The sequence below is a fragment of the Phyllobates terribilis genome, unplaced genomic scaffold, assembly GCF_046119375.1.
Source record: "Phyllobates terribilis strain yellow unplaced genomic scaffold, ASM4611937v1 Scaffold_9__5_contigs__length_417890890, whole genome shotgun sequence".
Classification (NCBI taxonomy): Eukaryota; Metazoa; Chordata; class Amphibia; order Anura; family Dendrobatidae; genus Phyllobates; species Phyllobates terribilis.
The window spans coordinates 168,705,315-168,728,246 of record NW_027362769.1 but is presented as its reverse complement, the minus strand read 5'-3'; the positions used below and the strand labels follow the sequence as shown (position 1 = coordinate 168,728,246).

The 22,932-nt window shown below is 32.1% G+C and overlaps 1 protein-coding gene across 4 annotated transcripts in view; it reads left to right on the top strand.

Annotated features, from left to right (window-relative positions):
• OBSL1 (obscurin like cytoskeletal adaptor 1) overlaps positions 1-22,932 on the top strand; it is a 118,543-nt gene that overhangs the window by 78,317 nt on the left and 17,294 nt on the right. For all 4 annotated transcript variants that reach the window (XM_073647300.1, XM_073647303.1, XM_073647302.1 and 1 more), the window contains 4 exons: positions 20,847-21,122; positions 21,232-21,501; positions 22,195-22,461; positions 22,550-22,929. In XM_073647300.1, the coding sequence (XP_073503401.1) occupies positions 20,847-21,122; positions 21,232-21,501; positions 22,195-22,461; positions 22,550-22,929 (1,193 nt within the window). The remainder of the gene's footprint in view (positions 1-20,846; positions 21,123-21,231; positions 21,502-22,194; positions 22,462-22,549; positions 22,930-22,932) is intronic.

Sequence of the window (22,932 nt, the reverse complement as noted above, 5' to 3'; positions counted from 1 at the left end):
TACAAGAATATAGCTACTATAATACTGCTCCTATGTACAAGAATATAACTACTATAATACTGCCCCTATGTACAAGAATATAACTACTATAATACTGCCCTCTTTGTACAAGAATATAACTACTATAATACTGCTCCTATGTACAAGAATATAACTACTATAATACTGCCCCTATGTACAAGAATATAGCTAATATAATACTGCTCCTATGTACAAGAATATAACTATTATAATACTGCTCCTATGTACAAGAATATAACTACTATAATACTGCTCCTATATACAAGAATGTAACTACTATAATACTGCCCCCTATGTACAAGAATATAACTACTATAATACTGCTCCTATGTACAAGAATATAACAACTATAATACTGCCCCCTATGTACAGGAATATAACTACTATAATACTGCTCCTATGTACAAGAATATAACAACTATAATACTGCCCCCTATGTACAAGAATATAACTACTATAATACTGCCCCCTATGTACAAGAATATAACTACTATAATACTGCTCCTATGTACAAGAATATAACAACTATAATACTGCCCCCTATGTACAGGAATATAACTACTATAATACTGCTCCTATGTACAAGAATATAACAACTATAATACTGCCCCCTATGTACAAGAATATAACTACTATAATACTGCTCCTATGTACAAGAATATAACTACTATAATACTGCTCCTATATACAAGAATATAACTACTATAATACTGCCCCCTATGTACAAGAATATAACTACTATAATACTGCCCCCTGTGTACAAGAATATAACTACTATAATACTGCCCCCTATGTACAAGAATATAACTATTATAATACTGCCGTATGTACAAGAATATAACTACTATAATATTGTCCCCTATGTACAAGAATATAACTACTATAATACTGCTCCTATGTACAAGAATATAACTACTATAATACTGCCTCCTATGTACAAGAATATAACTACTATAATACTGCGTCCTATGTACAAGAATATAACTACTATAATACTGCTTCTTATGTACAAGAATATAACTACTATAATGCTGCCCCCTATGTACAAGAATATAACTACTATAAAACTGCTCCTATGTACAAGAATATAACAACTATAATACTGCCCCCTATGTACAGGAATATAACTACTATAATACTGCTCCTATGTACAAGAATATAACAACTATAATACTGCCCCCTATGTACAAGATTATAACTACTATAATACTGCTCCTATGTACAAGAATATAACAACTATAATACTGCCCCCTATGTACAAGAATATAACTACTATAATACTGCTCCTATGTACAAGAATATAACAACTATAATACTGCCCATATGTACAGGAATATAACTACTATAATACTGCTTCTATGTACAAGAATATAACTACTATAATACTGCCCCTATGTACAAGAATATAACTACTATAATACTGCTCCCTATGTACAAGAATATAACTACTATAATACTGCCCATATGTACAAGAATATAACTACTATAATACTGCTCCTGTGTACAAGAATATAACAACTATAATACTGCCCATATGTACAGGAATATAAATACTATAATACTGCCCCCTATGTACAAGAATATAACTACTATAATACTGCCCCTATGTACAAGAATATAGCTATTATAATACTGCTCCTATGTACAAGAATATAACTATTATAATACTGCCCCCTATATACAAGAATATAACCACTATAATACTGCCCCTATGTACAGGAATATAACTACTATAATACTGCTCCTATATACAAGAATATAACTACTATAATACTGCTCCTATGTACAAGAATATAGCTACTATAATACTGCCCCTATGTACAAGAATATAGCTACTATAATACTGCTCCTATGTACAAGAATATAACTATTATAATACTGCCCCCTATACACAAGAATATAACCACTATAATACTGCCCCTATGTACAGGAATATAACTACTATAATATTGCTCCTATATGCAAGAATATATCTACTATAATACTGCCCCTATGTACAAGAATATAGCTACTATAATACTGCTCCTATATACAAGAATATAACTACTATAATACTGCCCCTATGTACAAGAATATAACTACTATAATACTGCCCTCAATGTACAAGAATATAACTACTATAATACTGCTCCTATGTACAAGAATATAACTACTATAATACTGCCCCTATGTACAAGAATATAGCTACTATAATACTGCTCCTATGTACAAGAATATAACTATTATAATACTGCTCCTATGTACAAGAATATAACTACTATAATACTGCTCCTATATACAAGAATATAACTACTATAATACTGCCCCCTATGTACAAGAATATAACTACTATAATACTGCCCCCTATGTACAAGAATATAACTACTATAATACTGCCCCCTATGTACAAGAATATAGCTACTATAATACTGCTCCTATGTACAAGAATATAACAACTATAATACTGCCCCCTATGTACAGGAATATAACTACTATAATACTGCTCCTATGTACAAGAATATAACAACTATAATACTGCCCCCTATGTACAAGAATATAACTACTATAATACTGCTCCTACGTATAAGAATATAACAACTATAATACTGCCCATATGTACAGGAATATAACTACTATAATACTGCTTCTATGTACAAGAATATAACTACTATAATACTGCCCCCTATGTACAAGAATATAACTACTATAATACTGCTTCTATGTACAAGAATATAACTACTATAATACTGCTCCCTATGTACAAGAATATAACTACTATAATACTGCCCATATGTACAAGAATATAACTACTATAATACTGCTCCTGTGTACAAGAATATAACAACTATAATACTGCCCATATGTACAGGAATATAACTACTATAATACTGCCCCCTATGTACAAGAATATAACTACTATAATACTGCCCCTATGTACAAGGATATAGCTACTATAATACTGCTCCTATATACAAGAATATAACTACTATAATACTGCCCCTATGTACAAGAATATAACTACTATAATACTGCCCTCTATGTACAAGAATATAACTACTATAATACTGCTCCTATGTACAAGAATATAACTACTATAATACTGCCCCTATGTACAAGAATATAGCAACTATAATACTGCCCCCTATGTACAAGGATATAACTACTATAATACTGCTCCTATGTACAAGAATATAACTACTATAATACTGCTCCTATATACAAGAATATAACTACTATAATACTGCCCCCTATGTACAAGAATATAACTACTATAATACTGCCCCCTATGTACAAGAATATAACTACTATAATACTGCCCCCTATGTACAAGAATATAACTATTATAATACTGCCGTATGTACAAGAATATAACTACTATAATATTGTCCCCTATGTACAAGAATATAACTACTATAATACTGCTCCTATGTACAAGAATATAACTACTATAATACTGCCTCCTATGTACAAGAATATAACTACTATAATACTGCGTCCTATGTACAAGAATATAACTACTATAATACTGCTCCCTATGTACAAGAATATAACTACTATAATGCTGCCCCCTATGTACAAGAATATAACTACTATAATACTGCTCCTATGTACAAGAATATAACAACTATAATACTGCCCCCTATGTACAGGAATATAACTACTATAATACTGCTCCTATGTACAAGAATATAACAACTATAATACTGCCCCCTATGTACAAGATTATAACTACTATAATACTGCTCCTATGTACAAGAATATAACAACTATAATACTGCCCCCTATGTACAAGAATATAACTACTATAATACTGCTCCTATGTACAAGAATATAACAACTATAATACTGCCCATATGTACAGGAATATAACTACTATAATACTGCTTCTATGTACAAGAATATAACTACTATAATACTGCCCCTATGTACAAGAATATAACTACTATAATACTGCTCCCTATGTACAAGAATATAACTACTATAATACTGCCCATATGTACAAGAATATAACTACTATAATACTGCTCCTGTGTACAAGAATATAACAACTATAATACTGCCCATATGTACAGGAATATAAATACTATAACACTGCCCCCTATGTACAAGAATATAACTACTATAATACTGCCCCTATGTACAAGAATATAGCTATTATAATACTGCTCCTATGTACAAGAATATAACTATTATAATACTGGCCCCTATATACAGGAATATAACCACTATAATACTGCCCCTATGTACAGAAATATAACTACTATAATATTGCTCCTATATACAAGAATATAACTACTATAATACTGCCCCTATGTACAAGAATATAACTATTATAATACTGCCCCCTATACACAAGAATATAACTACTATAATAGTGCTCCTATGTACAAGAATATAACTACTATAATACTGCTCCTATATACAAGAATATAACTACTATAATACTGCTCCTATGTACAAGAATATAGCTACTATAATACTGCCCCTATGTACAAGAATATAGCTACTATAATACTGCTCCTATGTACAAGAATATAACTATTATAATACTGCCCCTATACACAAGAATATAACCACTATAATACTGCCCCTATGTACAGGAATATAACTACTATAATATTGCTCCTATATGCAAGAATATAACTACTATAATACTGCCCCTATGTACAAGAATATAGCTACTATAATACTGCTCCTATATACAAGAATATAACTACTATAATACTGCCCTCTATGTACAAGAATATAACTACTATAATACTGCTCCTATGTACAAGAATATAACTACTATAATACTGCCCCTATGTACAAGAATATAGCTACTATAATACTGCTCCTATGTACAAGAATATAACTATTATAATACTGCTCCTATGTACAAGAATATAACTGCTATAATACTGCTCCTATATACAAGAATATAACTACTATAATACTGCCCCCTATGTACAAGAATATAACTACTATAATACTGCCCCCTATGTACAAGAATATAACTACTATAATACTGCCCCCTATGTACAAGAATATAACTACTATAATACTGCTCCTATGTACAAGAATATAGCTACTATAATACTGCCCCTATGTACAAGAATATAGCTACTATAATACTGCTCCTATGTACAAGAATATAACTATTATAATACTGCCCCTATACACAAGAATATAACCACTATAATACTGCCCCTATGTACAGGAATATAACTACTATAATATTGCTCCTATATGCAAGAACATAACTACTATAATACTGCCCCTATGTACAAGAATATAGCTACTATAATACTGCTCCTATATACAAGAATATAACTACTATAATACTGCCCTCTATGTACAAGAATATAACTACTATAATACTGCTCCTATGTACAAGAATATAACTACTATAATACTGCCCCTATGTACAAGAATATAGCTACTATAATACTGCTCCTATGTACAAGAATATAACTATTATAATACTGCTCCTATGTACAAGAATATAACTACTATAATACTGCTCCTATATACAAGAATATAACTACTATAATACTGCCCCCTATGTACAAGAATATAACTACTATAATACTGCCCCCTATGTACAAGAATATAACTACTATAATACTGCCCCCTATGTACAAGAATATAACTACTATAATACTGCTCCTATGTACAAGAATATAACAACTATAATACTGCCCCTATGTACAGGAATATAACTACTATAATACTGCTCCTATGTACAAGAATATAACAACTATAATACTGCCCCCTATGTACAAGAATATAACTACTATAATACTGCTCCTACGTACAAGAATATAACAACTATAATACTGCCTATATGTACAGGAATATAACTACTATAATACTGCTTCTATGTACAAGAATATAACTACTATAATACTGCCCCCTATGTACAAGAATATAACTACTATAATACTGCTTCTATGTACAAGAATATAACTACTATAATACTGCTCCCTATGTACAAGAATATAACTACTATAATACTGCCCATATGTACAAGAATATAACTACTATAATACTGCTCCTATATACAAGAATATAACTACTATAATACTGCTCCCTATGTACAAGAATATAACTGCTATAATACTGCCCCCTATGTACAAGAATATAACTACTATAATACTGCTCCTATGTACAAGAATATAACTACTATAATACTGCCCCTATGTACAAGAATATAACTACTATAATACTGCCCCTATGTACAAGAATATAACTACTATAATACTGCTCCTATGTACAAGAATATAACTACTATAATACTGCCCTCTATGTACAAGAATATAACTACTATAATACTGCTCCTATGTACAAGAATATAACTACTATAATACTGCCCCTATGTACAAGAATATAACTACTATAATAATGCCCCTATGTACAAGAATATAACTACTATAATACTGCTCCTATGTATAAGAATATAACTACTATAATACTGCCCTCTATGTACAAGAATATAACTACTATAATACTGCTCCTATGTACAAGAATATAACTACTATAATACTGCTCCTATATACAAGAATATAACTACTATAATACTGCCCCTATGTACAAGAATATAGCTACTATAATACTGCTCCTATGTACAAGAACATAACTACTATAATACTGCCCCCTATATGCAAGAATATAACCACTATAATACTGCCCCTATGTGCAAGAATATAACTACTATAATACTGCCCCCTATGTACAGGAATATAACTACTATAATATTGCTCCTATTTACAAGAATATAACTACTATAATACTGCCCCTATGTACAAGAATATAGCTACTATAATACTGCTCCTATGTACAAGAATATAACTACTATAATACTGCCCCTATGTACAAGAATATAACTACTATAATACTGCCCTCTTTGTACAAGAATATAACTACTATAATACTGCTCCTATGTACAAGAATATAACTACTATAATACTGCCCCTATGTACAAGAATATAGCTAATATAATACTGCTCCTATGTACAAGAATATAACTATTATAATACTGCTCCTATGTACAAGAATATAACTACTATAATACTGCTCCTATATACAAGAATGTAACTACTATAATACTGCCCCCTATGTACAAGAATATAACTACTATAATACTGCTCCTATGTACAAGAATATAACAACTATAATACTGCCCCCTATGTACAGGAATATAACTACTATAATACTGCTCCTATGTACAAGAATATAACAACTATAATACTGCCCCCTATGTACAAGAATATAACTACTATAATACTGCCCCCTATGTACAAGAATATAACTACTATAATACTGCTCCTATGTACAAGAATATAACAACTATAATACTGCCCCCTATGTACAGGAATATAACTACTATAATACTGCTCCTATGTACAAGAATATAACAACTATAATACTGCCCCCTATGTACAAGAATATAACTACTATAATACTGCTCCTATGTACAAGAATATAACTACTATAATACTGCTCCTATATACAAGAATATAACTACTATAATACTGCCCCCTATGTACAAGAATATAACTACTATAATACTGCCCCCTGTGTACAAGAATATAACTACTATAATACTGCCCCCTATGTACAAGAATATAACTATTATAATACTGCCGTATGTACAAGAATATAACTACTATAATATTGTCCCCTATGTACAAGAATATAACTACTATAATACTGCTCCTATGTACAAGAATATAACTACTATAATACTGCCTCCTATGTACAAGAATATAACTACTATAATACTGCGTCCTATGTACAAGAATATAACTACTATAATACTGCTTCTTATGTACAAGAATATAACTACTATAATGCTGCCCCCTATGTACAAGAATATAACTACTATAAAACTGCTCCTATGTACAAGAATATAACAACTATAATACTGCCCCCTATGTACAGGAATATAACTACTATAATACTGCTCCTATGTACAAGAATATAACAACTATAATACTGCCCCCTATGTACAAGATTATAACTACTATAATACTGCTCCTATGTACAAGAATATAACAACTATAATACTGCCCCCTATGTACAAGAATATAACTACTATAATACTGCTCCTATGTACAAGAATATAACAACTATAATACTGCCCATATGTACAGGAATATAACTACTATAATACTGCTTCTATGTACAAGAATATAACTACTATAATACTGCCCCTATGTACAAGAATATAACTACTATAATACTGCTCCCTATGTACAAGAATATAACTACTATAATACTGCCCATATGTACAAGAATATAACTACTATAATACTGCTCCTGTGTACAAGAATATAACAACTATAATACTGCCCATATGTACAGGAATATAAATACTATAATACTGCCCCCTATGTACAAGAATATAACTACTATAATACTGCCCCTATGTACAAGAATATAGCTATTATAATACTGCTCCTATGTACAAGAATATAACTATTATAATACTGCCCCCTATATACAAGAATATAACCACTATAATACTGCCCCTATGTACAGGAATATAACTACTATAATACTGCTCCTATATACAAGAATATAACTACTATAATACTGCTCCTATGTACAAGAATATAGCTACTATAATACTGCCCCTATGTACAAGAATATAGCTACTATAATACTGCTCCTATGTACAAGAATATAACTATTATAATACTGCCCCCTATACACAAGAATATAACCACTATAATACTGCCCCTATGTACAGGAATATAACTACTATAATATTGCTCCTATATGCAAGAATATATCTACTATAATACTGCCCCTATGTACAAGAATATAGCTACTATAATACTGCTCCTATATACAAGAATATAACTACTATAATACTGCCCCTATGTACAAGAATATAACTACTATAATACTGCCCTCAATGTACAAGAATATAACTACTATAATACTGCTCCTATGTACAAGAATATAACTACTATAATACTGCCCCTATGTACAAGAATATAGCTACTATAATACTGCTCCTATGTACAAGAATATAACTATTATAATACTGCTCCTATGTACAAGAATATAACTACTATAATACTGCTCCTATATACAAGAATATAACTACTATAATACTGCCCCCTATGTACAAGAATATAACTACTATAATACTGCCCCCTATGTACAAGAATATAACTACTATAATACTGCCCCCTATGTACAAGAATATAGCTACTATAATACTGCTCCTATGTACAAGAATATAACAACTATAATACTGCCCCCTATGTACAGGAATATAACTACTATAATACTGCTCCTATGTACAAGAATATAACAACTATAATACTGCCCCCTATGTACAAGAATATAACTACTATAATACTGCTCCTACGTATAAGAATATAACAACTATAATACTGCCCATATGTACAGGAATATAACTACTATAATACTGCTTCTATGTACAAGAATATAACTACTATAATACTGCCCCCTATGTACAAGAATATAACTACTATAATACTGCTTCTATGTACAAGAATATAACTACTATAATACTGCTCCCTATGTACAAGAATATAACTACTATAATACTGCCCATATGTACAAGAATATAACTACTATAATACTGCTCCTGTGTACAAGAATATAACAACTATAATACTGCCCATATGTACAGGAATATAACTACTATAATACTGCCCCCTATGTACAAGAATATAACTACTATAATACTGCCCCTATGTACAAGGATATAGCTACTATAATACTGCTCCTATATACAAGAATATAACTACTATAATACTGCCCCTATGTACAAGAATATAACTACTATAATACTGCCCTCTATGTACAAGAATATAACTACTATAATACTGCTCCTATGTACAAGAATATAACTACTATAATACTGCCCCTATGTACAAGAATATAGCAACTATAATACTGCCCCCTATGTACAAGGATATAACTACTATAATACTGCTCCTATGTACAAGAATATAACTACTATAATACTGCTCCTATATACAAGAATATAACTACTATAATACTGCCCCCTATGTACAAGAATATAACTACTATAATACTGCCCCCTATGTACAAGAATATAACTACTATAATACTGCCCCCTATGTACAAGAATATAACTATTATAATACTGCCGTATGTACAAGAATATAACTACTATAATATTGTCCCCTATGTACAAGAATATAACTACTATAATACTGCTCCTATGTACAAGAATATAACTACTATAATACTGCCTCCTATGTACAAGAATATAACTACTATAATACTGCGTCCTATGTACAAGAATATAACTACTATAATACTGCTCCCTATGTACAAGAATATAACTACTATAATGCTGCCCCCTATGTACAAGAATATAACTACTATAATACTGCTCCTATGTACAAGAATATAACAACTATAATACTGCCCCCTATGTACAGGAATATAACTACTATAATACTGCTCCTATGTACAAGAATATAACAACTATAATACTGCCCCCTATGTACAAGATTATAACTACTATAATACTGCTCCTATGTACAAGAATATAACAACTATAATACTGCCCCCTATGTACAAGAATATAACTACTATAATACTGCTCCTATGTACAAGAATATAACAACTATAATACTGCCCATATGTACAGGAATATAACTACTATAATACTGCTTCTATGTACAAGAATATAACTACTATAATACTGCCCCTATGTACAAGAATATAACTACTATAATACTGCTCCCTATGTACAAGAATATAACTACTATAATACTGCCCATATGTACAAGAATATAACTACTATAATACTGCTCCTGTGTACAAGAATATAACAACTATAATACTGCCCATATGTACAGGAATATAAATACTATAACACTGCCCCCTATGTACAAGAATATAACTACTATAATACTGCCCCTATGTACAAGAATATAGCTATTATAATACTGCTCCTATGTACAAGAATATAACTATTATAATACTGGCCCCTATATACAGGAATATAACCACTATAATACTGCCCCTATGTACAGAAATATAACTACTATAATATTGCTCCTATATACAAGAATATAACTACTATAATACTGCCCCTATGTACAAGAATATAACTATTATAATACTGCCCCCTATACACAAGAATATAACTACTATAATAGTGCTCCTATGTACAAGAATATAACTACTATAATACTGCTCCTATATACAAGAATATAACTACTATAATACTGCTCCTATGTACAAGAATATAGCTACTATAATACTGCCCCTATGTACAAGAATATAGCTACTATAATACTGCTCCTATGTACAAGAATATAACTATTATAATACTGCCCCTATACACAAGAATATAACCACTATAATACTGCCCCTATGTACAGGAATATAACTACTATAATATTGCTCCTATATGCAAGAATATAACTACTATAATACTGCCCCTATGTACAAGAATATAGCTACTATAATACTGCTCCTATATACAAGAATATAACTACTATAATACTGCCCTCTATGTACAAGAATATAACTACTATAATACTGCTCCTATGTACAAGAATATAACTACTATAATACTGCCCCTATGTACAAGAATATAGCTACTATAATACTGCTCCTATGTACAAGAATATAACTATTATAATACTGCTCCTATGTACAAGAATATAACTACTATAATACTGCTCCTATATACAAGAATATAACTACTATAATACTGCCCCCTATGTACAAGAATATAACTACTATAATACTGCCCCCTATGTACAAGAATATAACTACTATAATACTGCCCCCTATGTACAAGAATATAACTACTATAATACTGCTCCTATGTACAAGAATATAGCTACTATAATACTGCCCCTATGTACAAGAATATAGCTACTATAATACTGCTCCTATGTACAAGAATATAACTATTATAATACTGCCCCTATACACAAGAATATAACCACTATAATACTGCCCCTATGTACAGGAATATAACTACTATAATATTGCTCCTATATGCAAGAACATAACTACTATAATACTGCCCCTATGTACAAGAATATAGCTACTATAATACTGCTCCTATATACAAGAATATAACTACTATAATACTGCCCTCTATGTACAAGAATATAACTACTATAATACTGCTCCTATGTACAAGAATATAACTACTATAATACTGCCCCTATGTACAAGAATATAGCTACTATAATACTGCTCCTATGTACAAGAATATAACTATTATAATACTGCTCCTATGTACAAGAATATAACTACTATAATACTGCTCCTATATACAAGAATATAACTACTATAATACTGCCCCCTATGTACAAGAATATAACTACTATAATACTGCCCCCTATGTACAAGAATATAACTACTATAATACTGCCCCCTATGTACAAGAATATAACTACTATAATACTGCTCCTATGTACAAGAATATAACAACTATAATACTGCCCCTATGTACAGGAATATAACTACTATAATACTGCTCCTATGTACAAGAATATAACAACTATAATACTGCCCCCTATGTACAAGAATATAACTACTATAATACTGCTCCTACGTACAAGAATATAACAACTATAATACTGCCTATATGTACAGGAATATAACTACTATAATACTGCTTCTATGTACAAGAATATAACTACTATAATACTGCCCCCTATGTACAAGAATATAACTACTATAATACTGCTTCTATGTACAAGAATATAACTACTATAATACTGCTCCCTATGTACAAGAATATAACTACTATAATACTGCCCATATGTACAAGAATATAACTACTATAATACTGCTCCTGTGTACAAGAATATAACAACTATAATACTGCTCATATGTATAGGAATATAACTACTATAATACTGCCCCCTATGTACAAGAATATAACTACTATAATACTGCCCCTATGTACAAGAATATAGCTACTATAATACTGCTCCTATATACAAGAATATAACTACTATAATACTCCCCCTATGTACAAGAATATAACTACTATAATACTGCCCTCTATGTACAAGAATATAACTACTATAATACTGCTCCTATGTACAAGAATATAACTACTATAATACTGCCCCTATGTACAAGAATATAGCTACTATAATACTGCTCCTATGTACAAGAATATAACTATTATAATACTGCTCCTATGTACAAGAATATAACTACTATAATACTGCTCCTATATACAAGAATATAACTACTATAATACTGCCCCCTATGTACAAGAATATAACTACTATAATACTGCCCCCTAAGTACAAGAATATAACTACTATAATACTGCCCCCTATGTACAAGAATATAACTATTATAATACTGCCCTATGTACAAGAATATAACTACTATAATATTGTCCCCTATGTACAAGAATATAACTACTATAATACTGCTCCTATGTACAAGAATATAACTACTATAATACTGCCTCCTATGTACAAGAATATAACTACTATAATACTGCGTCCTATGTACAAGAATATAACTACTATAATACTGCTCCCTATGTACAAGAATATAACTACTATAATGCTGCCCCCTATGTACAAGAATATAACTACTATAATACTGCTCCTATGTACAAGAATATAACAACTATAATACTGCCCCCTATGTACAGAAATATAACTACTATAATACTGCTCCTATGTACAAGAATATAACAACTATAATACTGCCCCCTATGTACAAGAATATAACTACTATAATACTGCTCCTATGTACAAGAATATAAAAACTATAATACTGCCCATATGTACAGGAATATAGCTACTATAATACTGCTTCTATGTACAAGAATATAACTACTATAATACTGCCGCCTATGTACAAGAATATAACTACTATAATACTGCTTCTATGTACAAGAATATAACTACTATAATACTGCTCCCTATGTACAAGAATATAACTACTATAATACTGCCCATATGTACAAGAATATAACTACTATAATACTGCTCCTGTGTACAAGAATATAACAACTATAATACTGCCCATATGTACAGGAATATAACTACTATAATACTGCTCCCTATGTACAAGAATATAACTACTATAATACTGCCCTCTATGTACAAGAATATAACTACTATAATACTGCTCCTATGTACAAGAATATAACTACTATAATACTGCTCCTATATACAAGAATATATCTACTATAATACTGCCCTCTATGTACAAGAATATAACTACTATAATACTGCCCCCTATGTACAAGAATATAACTGCTATAATACTGCCCCCTATGTACAAGAATATAACTATTATAATACTGCCGTATGTACAAGAATATAACTACTATAATACTGCTCCCTATGTACAAGAATATAACTACTATAATGCTGCCCCCTATGTACAAGAATATAACTGCTATAATACTGCTCCTATGTACAAGAATATAACAACTATAATACTGCCCCCTATGTACAGGAATATAACTACTATAATACTGCTCCTATGTACAAGAATATAACAACTATAATACTGCCCCCTATGTACAAGATTATAATTACTATAATACTGCTCCTATGTACAAGAATATAACAACTATAATACTGCCCCCTATGTACAAGAATATAACTACTATAATACTGCTCCTATGTACAAGAATATAACAACTATAATACTGCCCATATGTACAGGAATATAACTACTATAATACTGCTTCTATGTACAAGAATATAACTACTATAATACTGCCCCCTATGTACAAGAATATAACTACTATAATACTGCTTCTATGTACAAGAATATAACTACTATAATACTGCCCCCTATGTACAAGAATATAACTACTATAATACTGCTTCTATGTACAAGAATATAACTACTATAATACTGCTCCCTATGTACAAGAATATAACTACTATAATACTGCCCATATGTACAAGAATATAACTACTATAATACTGCTCCTGTGTACAAGAATATAACAACTATAATACTGCCCATATGTACAGGAATATAACTACTATAATACTGCCCCCTATGTACAAGAATATAACTACTATAATACTGCCCCTATGTACAAGAATATAGCTACTATAATACTGCTCCTATATACAAGAATATAACTACTATAATACTGCCCCTATGTACAAGAATATAACTACTATAATACTGCCCTCTATGTACAAGAATATAACTACTATAATACTGCTCCTATGTACAAGAATATAACTACTATAATACTGCCCCTATGTACAAGAATATAGCTACTATAATACTGCTCCTATGTACAAGAATATAACTATTATAATACTGCTCCTATGTACAAGAATATAACTACTATAATACTGCTCCTATATACAAGAATATAACTACTATAATACTGCCCCCTATGTACAAGAATATAACTACTATAATACTGCCCCCTAAGTACAAGAATATAACTACTATAATACTGCCCCCTATGTACAAGAATATAACTATTATAATACTGCCCTATGTACAAGAATATAACTACTATAATATTGTCCCCTATGTACAAGAATATAACTACTATAATACTGCTCCTATGTACAAGAATATAACTACTATAATACTGCCTCCTATGTACAAGAATATAACTACTATAATACTGCGTCCTATGTACAAGAATATAACTACTATAATACTGCTCCCTATGTACAAGAATATAACTACTATAATGCTGCCCCCTATGTACAAGAATATAACTACTATAATACTGCTCCTATGTACAAGAATATAACAACTATAATACTGCCCCCTATGTACAGGAATATAACTACTATAATACTGCTCCTATGTACAAGAATATAACAACTATAATACTGCCCCCTATGTACAAGAATATAACTACTATAATACTGCTCCTATGTACAAGAATATAACAACTATAATACTGCCCATATGTACAGGAATATAGCTACTATAATACTGCTTCTATGTACAAGAATATAACTACTATAATACTGCCCCCTATGTACAAGAATATAACTACTATAATACTGCTTCTATGTACAAGAATATAACTACTATAATACTGCTCCCTATGTACAAGAATATAACTACTATAATACTGCCCATATGTACAAGAATATAACTACTATAATACTGCTCCTGTGTACAAGAATATAACAACTATAATACTGCCCATATGTACAGGAATATAACTACTATAATACTGCTCCCTATGTACAAGAATATAACTACTATAATACTGCCCTCTATGTACAAGAATATAACTACTATAATACTGCTCCTATGTACAAGAATATAACTACTATAATACTGCTCCTATGTACAACAATATAACTACTATAATACTGCTCCTATATACAAGAATATAACTACTATTATACTGCCCCCTATGTACAAGAATATAACTACTATAATACTGCCCCCTATGTACAAGAATATAACTACTATAATACTGCCCCCTATGTACAAGAATATAACTATTATAATACTGCCGTATGTACAAGAATATAACTACTATAATACTGCTCCCTATGTACAAGAATATAACTACTATAATGCTGCCCCCTATGTACAAGAATATAACTACTATAATACTGCTCCTATGTACAAGAATATAACAACTATAATACTGCCCCCTATGTACAGGAATATAACTACTATAATACTGCTCCTATGTACAAGAATATAACAACTATAATACTGCCCCCTATGTACAAGATTATAATTACTATAATACTGCTCCTATGTACAAGAATATAACAACTATAATACTGCCCCCTATGTACAAGAATATAACTACTATAATACTGCTCCTATGTACAAGAATATAACAACTATAATACTGCCCATATGTACAGGAATATAACTACTATAATACTGCTTCTATGTACAAGAATATAACTACTATAATACTGCCCCCTATGTACAAGAATATAACTACTATAATACTGCTTCTATGTACAAGAATATAACTACTATAATACTGCCCCCTATGTACAAGAATATAACTACTATAATACTGCTTCTATGTACAAGAATATAACTACTATAATACTGCTCCCTATGTACAAGAATATAACTACTATAATATTGCCCATATGTACAAGAATATAACTACTATAATACTGCTCCTGTGTACAAGAATATAACTACTATAATACTGCCCCTATGTACAAGAATATAGCTACTATAATACTGCTCCCATGTACAATAATATAACTACTATAATACTGCCCCTATGTACAAGAATATAACTACTATAATACTGCCCCCTATGTACAAGAATATAACTACTATAATACTGCTTCTATGTACAAGAATATAACTACTATAATACTGCTCCCTATGTACAAGAATATAACTACTATAATACTGCCCATATGTACAAGAATATAACTACTATAATACTGCTCCTGTGTACAAGAATATAACAACTATAATACTGCTCCTATGTACAAGAATATAACTACTATAATGCTGCTCCCTATGTACAAGAATATAACTACTATAATACTGCCCTCTATGTACAAGAATATAACTACTATAATACTGCTCCTATGTACAAGAATATAACTACTATATTACTGCTCCTATGTACAAGAATATAACTACTATAATACTGCTCCTATATACAAGAATATAACTACTATAATACTGCCCCCTATGTACAAGAATATAACTACTATAATACTGCCCCCTATGTACAAGAATATAACTATTATAATACTGCCGTATGTACAAGAATATAACTACTATAATATTGTCCCCTGTGTACAAGAATATAACTACTATAATACTGCTCCTATGTACAAGAATATAACTACTATAATACTGCCTCCTATGTACAAGAATATAACTACTATAATACTGCGTCCTATGTACAAGAATATAACTACTATAATACTGCTCCCTATGTACAAGAATATAACTACTATAATGCTGCCCCCTATGTACAAGAATATAACTACTATAATACTGCTCCTATGTACAAGAATATAACAACTATAATACTGCCCCCTATGTACAGGAATATAACTACTATAATACTGCTCCTATGTACAAGAATATAACAACTATAATACTGCCCCCTATGTACAAGATTATAACTACTATAATACTGCTCCTATGTACAAGAATATAACAACTATAATACTGCCCCCTATGTACAAGAATATAACTACTATAATACTGCTCCTATGTACAAGAATATAACAACTATAATACTGCCCATATGTACAGGAATATAACTACTATAATACTGCTTCTATGTACAAGAATATAACTACTATAATACTGCCCCCTATGTACAAGAATATAACTACTATAATACTGCTTCTATGTACAAGAATATAACTACTATAATACTGCCCCCTATGTACAAGAATATAACTACTATAATACTGCTTCTATGTACAAGAATATAACTACTATAATACTGCTCCCTATGTACAAGAATATAACTACTACAATACTGCCCATATGTACAAGAATATAACTACTATAATACTGCTCCTGTGTACAAGAATATAACTACTATAATACTGCTCCCATGTACAAGTACAAGAATATAACTACTATAATACTGCCCCTATGTACAAGAATATAACTACTATAATACTGCTTCTATGTACAAGAATATAACTACTATAATACTGCCCCCTATGTACAAGAATATAACTACTATAATACTGCTTCTATGTACAAGAATATAACTACTATAATACTGCTCCCTATGTACAAGAATATAACTACTATAATACTGCCCATATGTAGAAGAATATAACTACTATAATACTGCTCCTGTGTACAAGAATATAACAACTATAATACTGCCCATATGTACAGGAATATAACTACTATAATACTGCCCCCTATGTACAAGAATATAACTACTATAATACTGCTCCCTATGCACAAGAATATAACTACTATAATACTGCCCCCTATGTACAAGAATATAACTACTATAATACTGCTCCTATATACAAGAATATAACTACTATAATACTGCCCCCTATGTACAAGAATATAACTGCTATAATACTGCCCCCTATGTACAAGAATATATCTACTATAATACTGCCCCCTATGTACAAGAATATAGCGACGATAATACTGCTCTCTATATACAAGAATATAACTACTATAATACTGCCCCCTATGTACAAGAATATAACAACTATAATACTGCCCATATGTACAAGAATATAACTACTATAATACTGCCCCCTATGTACAAGAATATAACTACTATCATACTGTCCCCTATGTAGAAGAATATAGCTACTATAATACTGTCCCCTATGTACAAGAATATAACTACTATAATACTGCTCCTATATACAAGAATATAACTACTATAATACTGCTCCTATGTACAAGAATATAACTACTATAATACTGCTCCTATGTACAAGAATATAACTACTATAATACTGCTCCTATGTACAAGAATATAACTACTATAATACTGCCCCCATTTACAAGAATATAACTACAATAATACTGCTCCTATGTACAAGAATATAACTACTATAATACTGCTCCTATGTACAAGAATATAACTACTATAATACTGCTCCTATGTACAAGAATATAACTACTATAATACTGCTCCTATGTACGAGAATATAACTACTATAATACTGCTCCCTATGTACAAGAATATAACTACTATAATACTGCTCCTATGTACAGGAATATAACTACTATAATACTACTCCTATGTACAAGAATATAACTACTATAATACTGCTCCCTATGTACAAGAATATAACTACTATAATACTGCCTCCTATGTACAAGAATATAACTACTATAATACTGCTCCTATGTACAAGAATATAACTACTATAATACTGCTCCTATGTACAAGAATATAACTACTATAATACTGCTCCTATGTACAGGAATATAACTACTATAATACTACTCCTATGTACAAGAATATAACTACTATAATACTGTCCCCTGTGTACAAGAATATAACTACTATAATACTGCCCCCTATGTACAAGAATATAACTACTATAATACTGCTCCTATGTACAAGAATATAACTACTATAATACTGCCCCCTATGTATAAGAATATAACTACTATAATACTGCTCCTATGTATAGGAATATAACTACTATAATACTACTCCTATGTACAAGAATATAACTACTATAATACTGCCCCCTATGTACAAGAATATAACTACTATAATACTGTCCCTATATACAAGAATATAACTACTATAATACTGCTCCTATGTACAAGAATATAGAGTTTATATTAGGCTGGAATCTCTCTGTTATTGGAAGCCTGTAGGGACTGGTGAGTTCATGTCAGTATAGTGGAGAATATTGTAGCGATCAGCTCGTACATCATTTAAAGGTTATTGATCCAAAGAAATTATTGGGTGCAGTTTCCATTCTAACTTTTATAATGACACCCTTTGCTCTTTCTATTATATATCCCCCATATTATAAAGTTTGATGTGGTCATTGCCATAAAAATCAAACATAGTGACACGTTTTCTGCATCTAACATGTTGCTTGCTTGTAGTCAAGCTAATTATTTTTCAAAAATTTCCAAAACCCCTCTATAATCCTCGTCCTCTGCCCTTCTGTGTCCTTGCTCTGCCTCCTTCCTCCCTCCTGTCATGCCTCCATTATATTGTGCTGTGCCTCTGCAAAGCCTCCTAACCCCCGTGCTTGCAATGCCTCCCTGTCAGTGCCTATTCTCAGATGACATTGCCCGTAGTGACGTTTCGTTTGCTGTTTCGGCTGAGACGGGCTGCACTTCTTCTTGCTTGGCGGTCATTTTTTGGCTTTGATTTAGAATATTCCCAATTTTGGGTCCTAATTTGCTGTCCTCTCTCTCAGCACCTCCGGTCACCATTGTGGGCAACACAGGAACTCCAGAGCACCATACTTTGATTACCGGGGATGACCTTGTACTCTCTTGTGAGATATCACGTCCAAATTTCAAAGTGCGCTGGCTGAGAGATGGTGAAGAGCTGGTGTCTGGAGGCCGGGTCAAAATCACATCTCGAGGGGTTCACCGACAACTTACCATACAAAGTGTTCGACCTTCAGACTCCGGAAGGTACACTTGTGATGCCGGCACCGATCAGTTACATACTGAAGTCCATGTGGAAGGTAAAGACCTTTAGGTCATGTATGGATCTTATCTTTTTGGGCACCTTTGTGTTAGTTATGTCATTGGCCGTTTTGAATAGTGATATATTTTCGATGGTTGTATCTCTAGCGCCACGGCAAGTGGAATTTATCACTGAGCTCCAGAACATCACTGTCCTGGAAGGAGACACTGCCACTTTTAAATGCGTCGTATCTCCAGAGGATGTGATTCTCAACTGGGAACTCAATGGGTCCCCTGTGAATTCAGACCGGAGAGCCAGCATGGCGAGTAATGGACTGTGTCACTCCCTGACTTTGCATGGCTGTCGCCTCTCCGACTCTGGAACCATCACTGCTAACGCTGAAGGACTCATCTCACGAGCAAGACTTAGAGTCCAAGGTAGGACCATACGTTGAGTATGAGCTGGTATGGCTTTGTTGTCTTTCATTCAAACCCATTGTTTTTGCCCAGATACGAGATATATGATGTCTTTAAGAAGAATTCACGCCCATTGGACTGTGTTATAATTATCTGAAAACAAAAAAGGCAAATGTCAAGGAGAGGTGTAGGCTAGAACTTTTGGTTTCCATTGAATGTGATTTTGCAAATTGGAAAAAGATGTATGTGGAAATCCAAAACGTATACATTGCTATTGTTAAAGCTGATTCCAGTTGGGTGCATTTACATTTCTAATCAAATATTTGTCCACCAAAACAGTCCCTCAATGATTGTACCTATGAGAAAGGAACAAAAAGGGAGTTAGGTCGGAATAGGATCGTAGGGTTGGAAGATTGGTGGGGATTTGGACTGATGTGTGGTACTTCATGGAGCCTGAGACTGTTCTTAGCAATGGATATATTTTTTTGCCTACAAAGGGTACAAGGGCCACAGTTGGCATACGTTTTTAGTCTTGTATGTCAACATCATTGCCAGTTATTTGGGAGGGTATAGATGAGTGGTTACAACGGATATAAGATGCTGAGGTTTTTCTTCATGCTGTTTATATTTGATTGCTAAATTTCTGTCTGTTATGAATTTTTTGAGATTGACAGAGTTCTTTAATGAGACTTATGTTGTTTTTTTTTTCTGTAGAGGCTCATGTGATGTTTACTCAGGGGTTGGAGGACATGGAGGTGGAAGAGGAACAGGATGTCAACTTTGAGGTCCGGGTCACCACTGAGAATGCAGAAGTTCATTGGGTGAAGCAAGGTGTTGTTGTTCAGCCCAGTGATAGATTTACCATTCAGGAGAGTGGGTACAACCATACACTTACCATCCATGGCATCCAGGCATCTGACCGGGGCAGGTACAGCTGTGAAAGTCTTCATGACAGAACCGATTGCCGCCTCAATGTGCTCCGTAAGTATTATAGTATTTTTCTTGAAAAAAATTAATTGTCTTTTTCAGTTCCATCTTGGTTTACTATGTTTGTTACTCTCCACCACAGCTCGAAGTATTGCGGTAAAGAAAGGGTTACAAGACGAGCGATGTGAGGAGGGAAGTGACATTGAGTTTACGGTGGAGTTGTCCCATGATGATTTGAAAGGAGAATGGTGGAAAGGAGGAGTCCGCCTGACTTCTGATGATCGCTGCGTCATCAGATCGAGCGGGCGGCAACATTTTTTACGCCTTATAGACCTTGCACTACCCGATACTTCAGTGATAGCCTTTACCACTGAAACTTTGCGAACCATGGGGCAGCTGACTGTCACTGAGCACCCGCTTACCATCACACAGCCACCACAAGACTTTGTCGTTCACGAAGCCGGGCTAGCGACATTCCAATGCGAGGTCTCCAAACAGGATGCCATTGTGACGTGGAGCAAGGTA